Source organism: Gorilla gorilla, chromosome 3, assembly GCF_029281585.2.
Source record: "Gorilla gorilla gorilla isolate KB3781 chromosome 3, NHGRI_mGorGor1-v2.1_pri, whole genome shotgun sequence".
Lineage (NCBI taxonomy): Eukaryota > Metazoa > Chordata > Mammalia > Primates > Hominidae > Gorilla > Gorilla gorilla.
In genome coordinates, this window is record NC_073227.2 from 147,979,461 (window position 1) to 147,996,274 (window position 16,814).

A 16,814-nucleotide genomic window follows, 5' to 3' on the forward strand; every position below is an offset into this window, starting at 1 on the left:
GTGGTTTGCTGCACCCATCAACCCGTCATCTACATTAGGTATTTTTCATAATGCTATCCCTCCCCTAGCCCCCCACCCTTGAATGTTCTCTTTTTTTGTAAGCTTTTGTGAATCTTGATTTGTAAATTTGGCTTGAGAACAATTTTCCACGTATTTTGCAATTACTTAGCCATAGATAAACAAGATTTATCCCATAGCATCAAATAGATCTTTTCACTTTACTTACCTGTTAATCTGTTTATTTGTAGCAATTCTCATTTGAAAAATGAGCTTCTACTTAGCTGTTTCTACATTTTACATTTCAAAACAGGCTTGAACTCTTAAGATGCAGTTTACATTTTTAAAACGAAAAAAAGACACTGCGTATATTATCAATTATGTATTTTCTTTCTAGGATAAAATGCAGGTTGATCAAGAAGAAGAAGGGCATCAAAAGTGTCATGCTGAACACACTCCAGAAGAGGAAATTGATCATACAGGAGCCAAAACAAAGGTTTGGTTTACTTTTTCTGTAGTTATGTCTTTTTGAAATTGATATTTTGAATTATTGTATTTTATAATGCTTTCTTTTAACGCACTTGATATTTTTGATCTTAGAATTGTGAGAGAATATAGAAAGCTGATAGCCAGAATAAATATACTTTAATGATTTATTAAGAGTTGTGTTTTTTAAAAAGGAACCCTAACGACATCAGCAAAATTACCTTTTTTGGTAGGAAAAAAGATACATTTTTCATTAACTTTTTTTTTCATCTCATGAGAACACACGGACACATAGAGGGGAACAACAAACATTGACGCTTACTGGAGGGTGGAGGGTGGAAGAGGGAGGGTGGAAGGGAGGGAGAGGATCCCTCCCCTTAATGCGTACTAGGCTTAATACCTGGGTGATGAAATAATCTGTACAACAAACCCCTGTGACATGAGTGTACCTATATAACCTGCACATGTGCCCTTGAACTTAAAAGTTAAAAAAAAAAAAAAAAGGAAATTTTATCAAAGAGCCCAACAATAAAATTGCCTGAATTCTTTACCTTATTTCCTTAATTCATTATTTCTCATGCTTCACCAATAACTGCATTGTATTTCTAAAGTATGAATACATAAGTTAAAATTTTAACTTTAAGTGAAAAAAATCATTTCAGAAAAATATGAGATGGAACAAGCTATATGAGGAAAACATATTAGCTGTACTCTATATCTCAGAATTAACCACTCTAAGTATTTTGTTGCATATCATAAAATATTTTTCTATGTGTAAAAATTAATACTTTCAAAAATAAAATGTTAAAGGATAAATGATTTATTGAGAGTAATTATTTTTCTAAGATAGTGATTGAGAATAAGACAGAAGGGAGAGGCCCTGCCCCAGTCACCCAGATGAATGTGGTTATAACTCTTAAAGCTATCATCTTCAACAGATTTTTCTAACCTGCATAGAATTTAATCTATGCAGGTTAGCCAAATAGATTCATTTCTCAGAGATTGTAAAGATTTAGTTTTAAATCGTAGATTCTAAAGTTATTTAAAACCTGGAAACTTTTTTTCTGACATTTTTCAAAATTTTAACTGTTGAACAGCTTTATTGAGATACAGTTTACATATCATTCAAATCATCCAATTAGTTGTACAGTTTTTAGTATATTCAGTTGTGCAACCATCATCACAATTTTAGAATATTTTCATCATCTCAAAAAGAAGCCTTGTTATCTATTAGTGGTGACTTCCCATTTCCCTTCAACCCTCTCCCTGCCAGCCACAGGGAACAGGCAATAGATTTGCCTATTGTGAACATTTCATATACGTACAGTTATACAGTATGTACTTATTTGTGACTGGCTTTCACCAAACATAATGTTTTCAAGGTTCATCCAGGTTGTAGAATATATCAGTATTCCTTTTTATGGCCAAATAATACGGCATTGTATGAATACATACCACATTTTATTTATCCATCTATCAGTTAATAGACATTTGGGTTATTTTCACTTTTTTACTCTTATGAATAATGCTGTTATGAACAATCATGTAGAAGTTTTGCGGGGGTGTGTATTTTCATTTTTCTTGGGCATATACCTAGGAATGGAATTGCTGGGTCATAATTGTTTAACATTTTTGTTAACATTGTTTTGTTAAGATTGTCATCTTGAACATTTTGAGGAACTTCCCAACTGTTTTCCAGAATGGCTGCAACATTTTACAATCCTGCAAACAATGTATGAGGGGTTGCAGTTTCCCCACACTCTCAACTAACACTTACTATTTTATATTTTTTTATTGTAGCCACTGTAATGGGTGAGAAGTAGCTACTCAGTTTTGCTTTGCATTTCCAACCCAATATTTTTAATATAGAAACTAGGATTTAACATACACAGACTACAAAATAACATCAGTCTTAAGGTAGTACTTTAAAATAAATATAACAGATCGTAATCGTTTTGATTTTACTTTCTGTTTTACCTCTTAAATCTATTTTTAAGCTAATTTTAGAAATTTATACTTCTCTTTCGGATTTGCAGTCAGCTGTCTCAGACAAACAAGACCCATTAAATCAGACACTTAAAAAAGGAAAAATCAAAAGTATTGATCTACCAATCCAGAGTAGCCTATGTAGACAACTGGGCCAAGATCTTCTCAACAGCTACATTGAAAATGAGGTATGTAAATCTGAGTTGATGCTGAAATAGGTGGTAGTTTATTCTGAAATTTTGTAGAAGTGAATGATTATCTCCAAAATTTAGGGCACTAGTTTATAACTCCTAAGGAATTATATTAAGGAGATTACTAAACTATTTTTTACAAAATACTGAGTTGTTTTAATGCCATATGTACTGTGTAGCTATCATCTTAGTTGTGTGAAAAACATGTATTGCCTCTTCTATAGAGAAAGACTTTTCTGAAATTGATTCTTCCTTTTATTCTGTCTTTAACAATGACACCCAGCAGACCACATATGGGGAAATATTAGCTGCTCCCCTCTTCTCCTGTGTTGTCCTTAAAGATTATATCTCTCTTCAAAAAGTTTTCTGACATCCATTAAATATTTTTTTAAAAAATCTTTGTCATTCTTGACATTTTCTTACATGTTCTTTTCTATTTACATGTTTAAGTTACAGTCTCTAGAGGAAACGAGTTTTGTTTCTTTACCAGTGTCTGTTTAAGAAGTAATTTATATTTTATAAGTTTACATTTAAGTGGTAGTTCCTAATTTTTACAAGCTCAGGTGGCATTAAAAGGTCAGTCTTCTGACTTTACAATGCTTGCTTTTGTAGTACCTACCTATATCATCTATTCATTAATAATTGTTAAAGGCTGCATTTTATGTGAAGCAAGCATTCCTGGAGATCCTGAATAATTTGGAATTTGTGTGTCTTGAGAAAAATTTTCCCAAAGGAATGAATTGTAGGGAAGTGCAGTTTTGGCAAATTTTGTATATAAAATGAGATTTTCTTAACTTTTGAATGTCTCATTATTTTCACTTCACAAATGTGAATGCATTGTAATTTATAAAGGGATTCTTACATTTACATGTGTTTTTATTAAAGTGAAAATTTTGCTCAAGTATTATAATCTTCAGGTTATTTCTTTGCTTTTGTTCATCATAAACTAACATCTATAAATACTTTTTATTTTTACCCTCAAACCTATGAAGTGTAGGTTCTGTTAGAGAACTACATTTTACAGGTGAGGAAACTGAGACACAAGTAGACTAAATTACCCAGGATCAGAGAATACCCTTTGGATTTGGATCCAGGTGATTGTTCTCCAAAGCTCAGTATCACAACCACTATACCATATCCACCCCCGCAAGGCTTTTATTCATTACCAGTTATGTGTCAAACACGGAACTAAATATTTTACATGAATTCTCTCAACCTTATTAGCAGCCCTATGAGTTAGATGGAATTATGCTGTCTGTTTAGGATAAGAAAACTTATGTTTAGATGATTTTCCTGCTATCTCAACATAGTAAATAGGGAACCTAGGATTTTAATCTGAGTATGTAGAATGACATAGGCTATGTTTTCTTTTGTTTTTTAACAGCTTTATTGAGATAAATTTACATATCATAATTAACCCATTTAAAGTATCCAGTGGTTTTTGGTATACTACGTTAATTTTTTTACATGAAATTTGCTATTATAACCATTTTTAAGTGTATAATTCAATGGCTTTAATTACATTCACCATACTGTGCATCCATCACCACTGTCTATTTTCAAAACAATTCCATCACCCCAAACGTTAACTCTATAATAACTTATTTTACTCCCTTCTCCCAGTTCCCTACTTTCTGTCTTTGGGAACTGCCTAGTTATCAATAGATAAGAATCATGTTAAGTGGGATTATACAATGCTTGTCCTTTTGTGTCTGGCTTATTTTACTTGGCATAATGACTTCAAGATTCCTTGTTTCAGCACGTATCATAACTTCATTTCTTCTTAAAATGAAATAAAATACTACATTGTGTTTATATACTTTTTTTATTTGTTCATCTTTTAGTGCACATTTGGGTTGTTTCTACTTTTTGGCTATTGTGAATAATGCTGCAGTGAACACTGACATACAAATATCTGTTCAAGTCTCTGCTTTCAATTTTTTGTGGGTGTATCTAGGAGTGAAATTGAAATTCTGTGCTTAGCATTTTGAGGGACAGCCAAAACATTTTCCATGGTGGCTGCAGCATTTTACATTCCTCTCAGCAATGTACAAGGGTTTCACTTTCTCCACATCCTCATGAATACTTATTTTTTTATTGTAATCATCCTAGTGAGTGTGAAGTGGTATCTTGTGGTTTTGATTTCTATTTCCCTAATGCATATTCTTATGGCAACTAATCTGAAGCTTTTTGAATAGGGGAAGATGATTATGCAAGATAAGTTAGAGAAAGAAAGAAATGATGCTAAGAATGCCGTTGAAGAATATGTATATGATTTTAGAGACAGGCTGGGCACTGTCTATGAAAAATTCATCACTCCAGAAGTAAGTCTAAATTCTGTTAATTTTTTGTGAGGACTATTTAAAGGTTTACTCGAGAATGCTAGTACAAATTACATAAATAAATGTACCAAATGTTGTTATTGTTGCCAATCTTGGGCCCATATGGGGAAGGTTCTTAGTTATTTTTACAAGTTGCAGAAGTATGGTGAAAAACATATTTTTGAATAAGAAGTTAGAAAATTTTGAAATTTAATATTTTATACTTGAAAAACATTCTGTCCTTCCATGATTTTTAATTTTTATTTATTTATTTATTTGAGACAGCATCTAGCTCTGTCGCCCAGGCTGGAGTGCAGTGGCACGATTTCAGCTCACTGCAACTTCTACTTCCCGGGCTCAAGCAGTCCTCTCACCTCACCCTCATAAGTAGATGGGAATACAGGCACATGCCATCATGCCTGGCTAATTTTTTAATTTGTTGTAGAAATATGATTTTGCCATATTGCCCAGGCTGGTCTCTTAATTCTGGGCTCAAGCGATCCTCCCACCCTGGCCTTTCAAAGTGTTGGGATTACAGGCATGAGGCACTGCGCTGCACTGAGCCCAATGATGACTTTTATTTCTAAGGAAAGTATTTTTAATTAGTGTCTCTCAAATATATTACTAGGACTTGAGTAAACTGTCTGCAGTATTGGAAGACACAGAAAATTGGCTTTATGAAGACGGAGAGGACCAACCTAAACAAGTTTATGTGGATAAGCTTCAAGAACTAAAGGTAAATTTTTTTAAAGTCCACGTTAGTATAAATCAGTAACTTTTTCTAAAAATTAGGGTGTAAGAGCACAGTGTATGTTCTATTAATTTTTAATTTTTTAATTTAGAGGAAAATTGTATATATTTGTGGTGTACGACATGTTTTGATTATGCACACATTGTGTAATGGCTAAGTCAAACTATTTAACAAATGCATTACCTCACATACATTTCTTTCTTCGTGGGGGAGAACACTTAAAATCTACTCTCTCAACCAATTTTCAAATATACAGTATATTGTTAAGTATATATGGTAACTGTGGTTACCATGATGTACAATAGATCTCTTGGACTTACTCCTCTTGTCTAATTCAAATGTTGTGTCCTTTGACCAGTAGCTCTCCATCATACCATCCCCTGATAACCACCAATTCTACTATCTGCTTCTAAGAGCTTACCTTTTTTAGATTCAACCTTTGAGATCATGCAGTATTTTGTCTTTTTGTGCCTGGCTTATTTCACTTAGCATAATGTCCTCCAGGTTCATCTAAGTTGTCTCAAATGACAGGATTTACTTCTTTTTAAGGCTGAATAGTATTCCGTTGTATATGCATACCACGTTTTCTTTATCCATCATTTCACTGATGGACACTTAGATTGAGTCTCTATTTTGGCTATTGTGAATAATGCTGCAGTGAACATGGAGTGTAGATATCTCTTTGGCATACTGATTTTATTTTCTTTGGATATATACACCGTAGTGAGATTGCTGGATCTGTATGTTTTTAGTAAGTATGTGAAAAATTACTAAATCAGAAATGTATAAGAGGAAATGTTCTAATTTTAAAAGCATTTTGAGAAGCCAGCAATGCTATATAATTGAAATCAGATATTGTATAGTCATAATGTTGAAATATAAATGTTTATAGATGATCAGAGTGTTACTTTTGCACAAGCTATATATTACTGGCATGTCTTTAAGAAGTGATAAGTATATCATCTTGACCATTAAAGGAGTCACCCTCTTCTCCTGCTCCTCTGACTGTTAACTGTCTGATGTTAGGGAGTAATACCACACTGGTCTGTTGTATTTGCAGTGTCACTGCTCTTGAATTTTAACGTCCTTTCACAAATCAAGAGACTTGGCCGCAAAATCTCCTTTTTTAGGTCAGTGGTGTTATTTTAGGGAAAGACCTTCCATACTTGCTACCAAATCTGGAAAAAGTACCTTAAAAGATTAAAAGTTTATATTGGGCTGGGCGCAGTGGCTCACGCCTGTAATCCCGGCACTTTGGGAGGCCGAGGCGGGCGGATCACAAAGTCAGGAGATTGAGACCATCCTGGCTAACATGGTGAAACCCTGTTTTGTATTTTTTGTAAAAAAAAATACAAAAAATTAGCTGAGCATGGTGGCGGGCACCTGTAGTCCCAGCTACTCTGGAGGCTGAGGCAGGAGAATGGCGTGAACCCAGGAGGTGGAGCTTGCAGTGAGCTGAGATTGCGCCACTGCACTCCAGCCTGGGCGACAGAATGAGACTCCATCTCAAAAAAAAAACACGTTTATATTGGAAGGATGAAGGAAATTTTCAGTCATTCCTTCTTAGTATGGATCATAGCAGTTCTTTAATGTGCATATGAATTACCTGGGTGCTTATTGAAATGGAAATTTTGATTCAGTAGATACAAGGTGGGCCCACTTTTAACAAACTTCCAAGTGGTGCTGATGCTGCTGGTCCCTGAACTATTCTTTGAGTAGCAAGGGATTATATAGATGCTAAATGATGACATTAACAAGGATTTTTAGAATATGGGAAAAGATGGCCCTTTACAACTTGGGACAGGCATGAGGTGGGGGAAGGTGTGCAAAAGAAGTTAATACTGTGCAAAAAATTACCTTCATGCCAACAAATACTTCCAAAGGAAATAATTAGAAAACCTAAGTTTATGATAGCAAAACTAGGCTTTACCATGTCTTCATGGTAGTTTTTAATCCCTGTCTCCCTAAAAGAAACACAAGCCAGCCAGGTGCAGTAGCTCATACCTGTAATCCCAGTGGCCCAAAGCGGCCGAGGCAGGTGTATCACCTGAGGTCAGGAGTTCCAGACCAGCCTGGCTAACATGGTGAAATCCCATTTCTACTAAAATTACAAAAAATTAGCCGGGCATGGTGGCACGCACCTGTAATCCCAGATACTCAGGAGACTGAGGCAGGAGAATCGCTTGAACCCAGGAGGTGGAGGTTGCAGTGAGTTGAGATTGCGTCATTGCACTCCAGCTTGGGCAACAAGAGCAAAACTCCATCTCAAAAAAAAAAAAAGAAAAAAGAAACACAAGCCAAGCAGCTGAGGCCAGTAGAAATAACTGGAAATCCCAGCAGTTCCTATTATGGATTCTTCTGCTTCAAATATATAAGTAGCCATAGAAATGAATGTTACAGAAGTTTTCACAAGTTTTACTTTTTCTGTTTTTGAGATGGCATTTAAAAATTTAAAATGGTGGCTAGGAGCAGTGAATCACACCTGTAATGTTGGCACTTTGAGTGGCCAAGGCAGGAGAATCACTTGAAGCCAGGAGTTCAAGACCAGCCTTGAGCAACAAAGCAAGACCCCATCTCTACAAAAAAATAAATTAGCCAGGCACAGTGGTATGTGCCTGTAGTTCCAGGTTGGGAGGCTGAGGCAGAAGGATCACTTGAGCCCAGGAGTTTGAGGCTGCAGTAAGCTGTCGCCATTGCACTCCAGCCTAGGTGACAGAGCAAGACCCTGTCCCAATGAAAAAAAAATACAGTACTTGCTTCCCTTTCAAAAACATTTAAACTATAAAAAGTATGACGTGAATAGACCAAATGTAGTAATGGTATCCTGGAACAGATGATAATGAACTCTGAATAAAGACCATAGTCCAGTTAATAGTAATGCTCCAGTGGTAGTTTCTTAGTTTTGACAAATGTACCCTAAGATGCTAACATTAGAGAAAAGCATAGAGAAGCGTCTGGTGCTTGCTCTCTGTATAATTTCCTTTTAACTTTTCTGTAAATCTAAAACTGTTCTAAAATAAGCCGATTTTTATTTAAGTATATAAAGAATTTAAAAGAAAATATTTTATCCTTCTAATGTTCTCCCCTTCCCAAAACTACAGAGTCTGTTTTAACATTTAGAAACTCCTTAATCCAAGACATGTAGGGGAAAAACCTACATATACTACAGTACACATTTTACTGATTATATAAATAATATTTAGTTGATAATAATTATCAGTCCCAGTAATTATGTTGTACATAGAGGGTTATATTATGATTTTGAGTATTTGATACCAAGTTTCAAATCTACAAATTCTGCATGCAGTATAGTTTTTACAGTTTTCTTATTTTAATAGTTCTATAAAGTTTTAACACCCAGCTTTTAAGGAATTAAAGTTTTGATTGAGACATCGGATTTGAGAAGCTAAGAAGTAATCTTAATGAGTGAGAAAAAGATAAGGTGTGTGGAAGGCATCCTTGTGTAGGATTGAGGAAGTAGCTACTGTAACTTGCTTCCATACACGAAAATAAGAGGGGATATATTTTTATCTGTCCATCTTTTCTTCCTATTTATCATCCTATAAGGGCCCTATAAAAGTTTTCTGTTAAAACTCAAAAATTTTTCTTCTTTAAAAATTTCTTATGTTAACAGAAATACGGCCAGCCTATTCAAATGAAGTACATGGAGCATGAAGAGAGACCAAAAGCCTTAAATGACTTGGGAAAAAAGATCCAACTTGTCATGAAAGTGATAGAAGCTTATAGAAACAAGGTATTGAATTCATAAAGCCAATTGGTGACGATGGCATGTGCATGGTACATAGAATGGGGCAAATCTAAAAGTTCTCAGCTACAAAGCTATAGCAGTAGTATCTATCAAATTCCAGAAACTTTGTGTACCAAACTTAAAACTTTTTTTTTTATTGGAGAATTTCACTTAAGGATTCTGATACATTTGAAATACAGTAAAGGTATGTAGCTTTCATCTTTTAGAATTTCCTGAAACTACATTATAAAATAACCCAGTGACCAAATCCATTGTTTTCTTCTTAGAGATTTCATTTTTATGTTTTTCATATAGTGAAAAAGAGGACCTCTTTGACTTTTTTTTAATTATGGGCCTCTTTGAGACTGGACTCTGCTAGCCTTTATTTTGTTTCTTGGCTTATTTTTCTTTTAGTTGCTTTTTGTCCTCCAGTCCATTAGTCATCCATAATCTCCTGTACGCTTTATTCTTTTATGTACATATTCAAATCTATATAACCTTAATCTTTCCAGTGTCAAATATGTAGTTATACAGATGATACTTCCATTTAGATATAACCGTAAAATTTGAGAAAATTAAGCTTATTGTTTTGTTTCCTCTAAATCAGTAGTTATCAGACTTTTTTAAAGACAAACAATATTTTAGGCTTTGTAGTTTTTACTGTGTCTGTACAGCTATTCTTATCTGCCACTGTAGCACAAAAGTACCATAGACAATATGCAAACTAATGGACATGGCTGTGTTCCCAAAAACTTTTATTTAAAAAATCATAAGCAGTGGCTGGATTTAGCCAATGGGACAAGTTTTTTAATCCCTACTCTAAGTAAATATTCTCTGTAATCCCTAGTTTTTGTCATTGATGTTAAACGTGCATTAGTAGGAAGAAGAGACCAGCACCAGAAATATTCAAGCATGTCAAAATAGCTTACATTTATTGTGCACGTCATGAATTTTAAGTACTTTATGTGGATTATCTCACCAGGATATATCCTATACAAAGTTAATGCTATTATCTTTATTTTACAATTAAGAAAACGGAAATACTTAAGCAAATTATTGAGGTTTACCCAAGTAGTTAATGATGGAATCAACATTCAAACCTAACCAGTCTGACATCAATATACAAATTCTCAGCAACTATACTGCTTTCCACTACACAAAATGGAGAAGAGTTACTTATTTTAGAAATAAGAGATTTTTTAGTTTTGTGAAACAAAAACTGCAGTCCAGCAAACCTAAAGGAAAAATTCAGATATTGATTGTAAATATGCCTGCTAATATCAGTGTTCAAATTGTTCTTATAGGCACAGATAGAATGTAAGGATAATGAAAAAGAAAGAAGGAAGAAACAACCCAATGAAAACACCAAGAATATTTTAAATCTGGTATAATTACTAGTGTCACAGTGCTCCCCAGGCTTTAGCTATCTTCTTCAATATGCACATTTAAGATATTATCCCACACAAGGCAAGACTTCACTTTTGCTCGAACATTTGAGTTTTTATTATGTGCTAGGCTATTTTCTAGATGACTGAACTATATTGTCAAACAAAACATTGAACTTGTTTTTAATATGCTTCAATAGTGAAAGGTGGACAATAAATTACTGTAAGTTATGTCAGATAGTAATAAAAAGCTGCAGAAAAAGTAAAGGACTGCCAGGGTTGGAAGAGGTTTGTCAGAAAGGTGTACTAATAAGGTGATATACATGTTAAGAGAAATGAAGAAGTGAAAACTCAAAGATGTGTGATAACTGGAAGAGAAATGCTCTAGACAAAGAATAGCAGTTGCAAAACACCAAGGGGAGAACATGTTGGAGGAACAGCAAGGTCACTGTGGTTGAAAATAGGGGTAAGTGTAGCAGTTGCCAGATCATAAATGGGTCTAGTTGGCCCTTGTAAAAGTTTGGGTTTTACTCTGAGATAGGAAGCTGTTGGAGGTTTTTGAGCACAGGAGTAATAACATTTGGCTTTTTTTTTAAGGATCTGGAGGCAGAGAGATAGAATAAGACATTATTAGAATAATACAGCAAGAAATGATGGAGGCTTGAACCCAGATGGTAGGGTTGGGGAGCCAAGAATTGGTTAGATTTTTGCATTTATTTTGAAGGTAGACGCTTTTAAGATTTCCTGATAGATTTGATGTAAATCTATCACAAAGAAGCTGAAAATTACTCCAAGGATTTTGACCCGAAAGAATGAAGTTTCCATTTGCTGAGATGAGGAAAACTGGGAAGAGTAGGTGGGGACATAATCAGGTGTTTGAAACATAAGCATTTCAAACTTTACAAATAGAAAGTCAAAGTTGAATATAGAGTTGAGAGTTAAGGGAAGAGGTTCAGGCTAGAGATTTTTTTTTTTTAAAGTATGTGGGTAGAGAGATGAATGAGGATGAACTGGCAAAAGAAACTTAAAAAGTGATCCATGACATAGGAAGAAATTCAAGAAAATGTGGCGACCTAGAAACTGAGTCAGATGATTGATGCATAATTTGTAATAAAAGCAGAAGGAGGATTTGGGTATCCGAGGAAGCTTTATGGGTTTTCCATTTGTTTGTTTGGGGTTTTTTTTCTTCATATATATAGCTTTATGGTTTTAAAAATGGCATCACCATCCTCCCACTTCTTTGACTTTGGAGTGTTCTTACATTCTCTTTCCCTTTATCTTCTGTGTCCAAACTGTAATCCATCAGGAGATTCTCTTTCTATATGTTCATTGCCATTTCTTTGTGATTCTGTCACTACTAATCTAAACCATGACTACTTGGTTGTGTATTACATGTGACAGCTGCAGTTTCTCTTTTTCAGAAAGAATTTTGTCATTTTTCTAATCAAGAATTTAATATGCTTTTCTGTTATATATTCATAATTTTGTGTCTAGTTTGCTATATGCCTTGTTCACCTTATTTCTCCTTTACAAATTCCATTTCCTTGCAACTTCTTCCTTGGCTAAGTGCTTTCTCCATGAGTATTCCTTAGTAGTCATTCTTTCCCAAACCTGATTTCTTCAGAGAGCCTTTCCTTTTTAAACTCACACTGATCTTATCTTTTATCCCATTCTCTTCAGTTCTGTGTTATTCGTATGGGGTTTCTTCAGATGAGTACATTTGAGATATACAGTCAATAAGAGTCTAAATTTTTAAAGTAGAAATTACTAATAAACTGGTGCTAGCTGAAAAATCATTAACATGCAGTCAAGCTTTTTTTTTTTAAATAGGATGAAAGATACGATCATCTGGATCCTACTGAAATGGAAAAGGTTGAAAAATGTATCAATGATGCCATGAGTTGGCTGAATAGTAAGATGAATGCACAGAACAAACTAAGTCTCACTCAAGATCCTGTGGTAAAAGTTTCAGAAATAGTAGCAAAGTCAAAGGTAAGAAGTTTATGAAATTGCCTTTTTAATGGTTTCAAGTATTAAAATTTTTAATGAGAGTCATACTTTGGCAAATAATCAACTTGCAGAAGAACTTAGAAATTTAAGACTAATTTTTTATTTAGTTAAAAAATTTTAAGATTTTAGGTATGGGGTATCCCTTGATTTAATTTGTCATATACCAGGCTGGTTTTTAAACTTCAAGAGTAATACAGAATGAAATAAAAGCAATGTGACAACTTCTGATTAAGTATTTCAGACTTATAGGTTGGATGAGACCTCTAAGTCTTCATTACAAAATTTTTCAGTATAAGTCTGTCTTTGACCTAGTTTGAAGCGTATAAACTTCCATGGTAAAATCTTATTCCGAGATAAACTTTTCAATTTAAAAAACACTGCTAATGAAAATGTTGGCCAGGCGTGGTGGCTCACGTCTGTAATCCCAGCACTTTGTGGGGGTTGAGACAGGCGGACTGCTTGAACCCAGGAGTTCGAGACCAGCATAAACAACATAGTGAAACCCCATCTCTACAAAAAATACAAAAATTAGCTGGGCGTGGTAGTGCATATCTGTAGTCCCAGCTACTCAGGAGGCTGTGGCAGGAGGCTCCCTTGAGCCCAGGAATTTGAGGCAGTAGTGAGCTACAGTCGTGCCACTGCACTCCAGCTGGGCAACAGAGCAAGACCTTGTCTATTAAAAAAAAAAAAAAGGAAGCAATCTAAATATCTATCAATACGAAACTAGATCAATAAGTTGATGCATCCATACAACACTATGCAGCCATTAAATATAGCATTTTACATATAGAGATATCTGTTTAAAGATGTATACAGTGTATTGCTAAGTTAAATTACAGAACCTAAATGTATTCATTTGTACAAATATGTGTGCTCATAGATTTGTTTATATGTATGTGTATGCCTGAACATACATCTAGAAGGATATCCACCAAAAGGTTAATATTGTTAATTTGTAGGAGATGGAATTCCAGGGGATTTTTAAAATAACATTCAGTATGTTTTGGGATATGTGATTTTTTTCTTTTTTTTTTAACAAAAGCTGGTATTTTTTATAATGAAGTAAGTAATAACAATATTTTTATTCTAACAAAGTTTTGCCAATAAGCTATAATATATATTTTACTCCTAATGAGATGAGATGAGATGTGGAGTGTGACAAGAGCAGTTTGCAACTAAAACATTCCCCCTAAGATGTTAATCCCTATATTTCCGTCGCTACCCCGATCTTTGTGACATTGATCTTCAAAGGTTTTTAAATTTGAGTAGTGTTTGTATAGTGGTCTTCTATTTGTTTGTAAAAAGCAAGGAAATTGAAGAGCATTGTTTCATTTAAATTATTAAGTTCCAATTTACTTTCACGGCACTTTTTCCTTCAGAAGAGGCTACTCAGCTATTTTCAAAAAAAAAAATGTCGTTTGTGTATGTATTTGTATGATTCCATTTATTAGAATTGTTTTCATATAAATGTTGAAAATTTTCAATTTATGAAATAGGTGTTATTTGATGTAATTCTCATAGCAAAGCATTACACGTAATTTAAAGGAAGAATTAAAAATTATTCCTGCCAAAGTAAACTGTATTTGAATTATTATAAAGAAACAAGTTTTAGAAAGGTTAAGTACAAAAAATAATTGTTTAAGATTCAATAATTTTTTACTGCCACAGACATATACTAACAAACAAGGTAAATCTCTCATGAGGCATTTGAAGAAAACAGTTGGCTATCTAGCTGAGCAAATTCAGAAAGGGGGAATTATGTGAAAATTTAGAAAGTTAATGCGGAATTTAGAAAGTTAATGGTAACTTGTTCTGTAATCGTTTTAATATAATCAATTTCTTCATGTCTTTAGGAACTGGATAATTTCTGTAACCCCATCATTTACAAGCCCAAACCAAAAGCAGAAGTTCCTGAAGACAAACCAAAAGCTAATAGTGAACACAATGGCCCAATGGATGGACAGAGTGGAACTGAAACTAAATCAGATTCAACAAAAGACAGCTCACAGCATACTAAATCCTCTGGAGAGATGGAAGTGGACTAAGTCTTAATTTTACCTTCACATTAATTCAAACCGTGCAAGTAACCACGGGGTCCATCTTTTACATCTGGTACACACAACAGATGCTCAATTGTTCTTAACCACTTTTGTCATTTGTTTTTTGGAGTAGTTTTGAAAAGTGTTTTATATTGAGTGCACTTCTGTTCATTTCCATTGCTGCTTATATGCAGCGTTAGCCGAATTAGATTTACAAGACAATCTAAGCTTTCCGGATAATTTTATGTATCAAACATACAGGATTGATACATAGTTGGCAACAGTCTGCCTTATTTAAAGCTTCTACTGGGATAAACCTCAATTCCTTTATTCAGGAAAGGATACTTTATTGCATTATTGTTGCAGAAGCATAGATTTAATTGCATCTTTATTTTGAAAAACAAATGAAAATTGATGGGGTTTAAAGCTACGGAGGCACTGACCTTTTTCTAGTTATTGTATTGCTACAATTTAAATATTAAAACAAATAAGAGCTTTCTCAACAAATTAGTCCATCTCATTGATGTACCACAGAAATCCAAAGCTTTGCTGTCATCACATAAATGAATTAAATCACATGTGAAAGGGAACACACCCAATTTTATGTTAAGGTGAAACCAGCAGTTTGCTTCTTTTATTAGTAATGTGGATTGATGTTTTCTCAGAGTAACTCGTTGTCTTTTCGCTTGCAATTTTTGATCTTGTCCTGAAGACTAGCTGCTGCTAAAACAATGCTAGCCTAAAGATATAGGACTCTCTGACAAAATGACTTTCATGTTAAGGGGAAATGCTGTTTATCTACTCAGACATGCATCTGTGATGTTCATAGCCTTGTTTCAGTTATAATAGTTGTCTTGTTTTTTTCTTAATTGATTTTGTTAATAATACCTTAACACAGGGTAGGAAGAAGTGGCACAGTGTATTGCATTATATACATTTATCATTGATTTACCTAATGTTACCTTGTAGATTAAACACTATTAAGTGGTAATACTTGAAAAGGAGCACTTATACCATAAGTCTTAGGAAATAATGTTTGTAATAAACTTAACTATGTTACATATCAACAGGCAAAAATGTAGAATGTTACATAGTGTTGTGTGATTAAATTATAGTTCCTGCTGTTAACATTACCTTTTGAAACCTTGGCTCCAGTTTTGGTGCTTCTTATACAAATTAAATGCGAAAAGGGACTGTAAACTTAAGATGTATTTTAAGGACTTTATCTGTGCTTCATCACCCAACTTGTTCACATTGTTAATTTCTGTCCAGAGACCTGAAACTGCTTAAGTATGGGAACAGACTGAAATGGTGTTTCAACCTGCAAGAGACAGAAGCATAGACAAGTATATGAGCCCTTATGTCCTTAATGCCAATCAACTAGATTGACCTAGGTTAAAATTTCAAAAGGCTCATTTTCTCCCAAAGCTAAATCTTTATATTAGGAACAATTAAATATTGACTTAAGTTGTAAAAATTGAGAGTATAATATCTTTAGGGATAGTCATTATTTCTCACAACTAGTTCTCTACGAGAGATTTTGTTTCTACAATGTAGTCAGCACTTAATGGAGAGTATGGAGTAGTGCATTTTGCAGGGATTTTTATTCCGTCTTTTGAGGGGAAGAATCTCTTTTTTGCATTAAAAAATCATATAAACTTAATATATTTTTAAACTCTCCTAGTCTTTAAACTTTCTCTTAATTCTCTTAAAATGAAATAGGTATATCCAATAGGTGATGAAATACATTTTTTACAAACATAGATGCTTTTTATTTGTATGTTGAATGTACAGATTCATTTCAAGAAAAACATGAAGATAATGAAAGCAAATATGTAACAATACAAGTAGGGACTTTAGAGCTTCTATTTGAGTTAAAACATCCACTCACTTGGTTAGG

The 16,814-nt window shown here is 33.9% G+C and overlaps 1 protein-coding gene across 2 annotated transcripts in view; it reads left to right on the top strand.

The window, feature by feature from the left end:
• The window catches only part of HSPA4L (heat shock protein family A (Hsp70) member 4 like), a 49,522-nt gene extending 33,403 nt beyond the window's left edge, over positions 1 to 16,119 (top strand). For both annotated transcript variants that reach the window (XM_055385322.2, XM_019025865.4), the window contains exons 13-19: positions 395 to 493; positions 2,520 to 2,657; positions 4,859 to 4,984; positions 5,610 to 5,717; positions 9,367 to 9,486; positions 12,696 to 12,857; positions 14,729 to 16,119. In XM_055385322.2, the coding sequence (XP_055241297.2) occupies positions 395 to 493; positions 2,520 to 2,657; positions 4,859 to 4,984; positions 5,610 to 5,717; positions 9,367 to 9,486; positions 12,696 to 12,857; positions 14,729 to 14,920 (945 nt within the window). In that variant the 3' untranslated portion in view covers positions 14,921 to 16,119. The remainder of the gene's footprint in view (positions 1 to 394; positions 494 to 2,519; positions 2,658 to 4,858; positions 4,985 to 5,609; positions 5,718 to 9,366; positions 9,487 to 12,695; positions 12,858 to 14,728) is intronic.
• Positions 16,120 to 16,814: the final 695 nt, after the last annotated feature.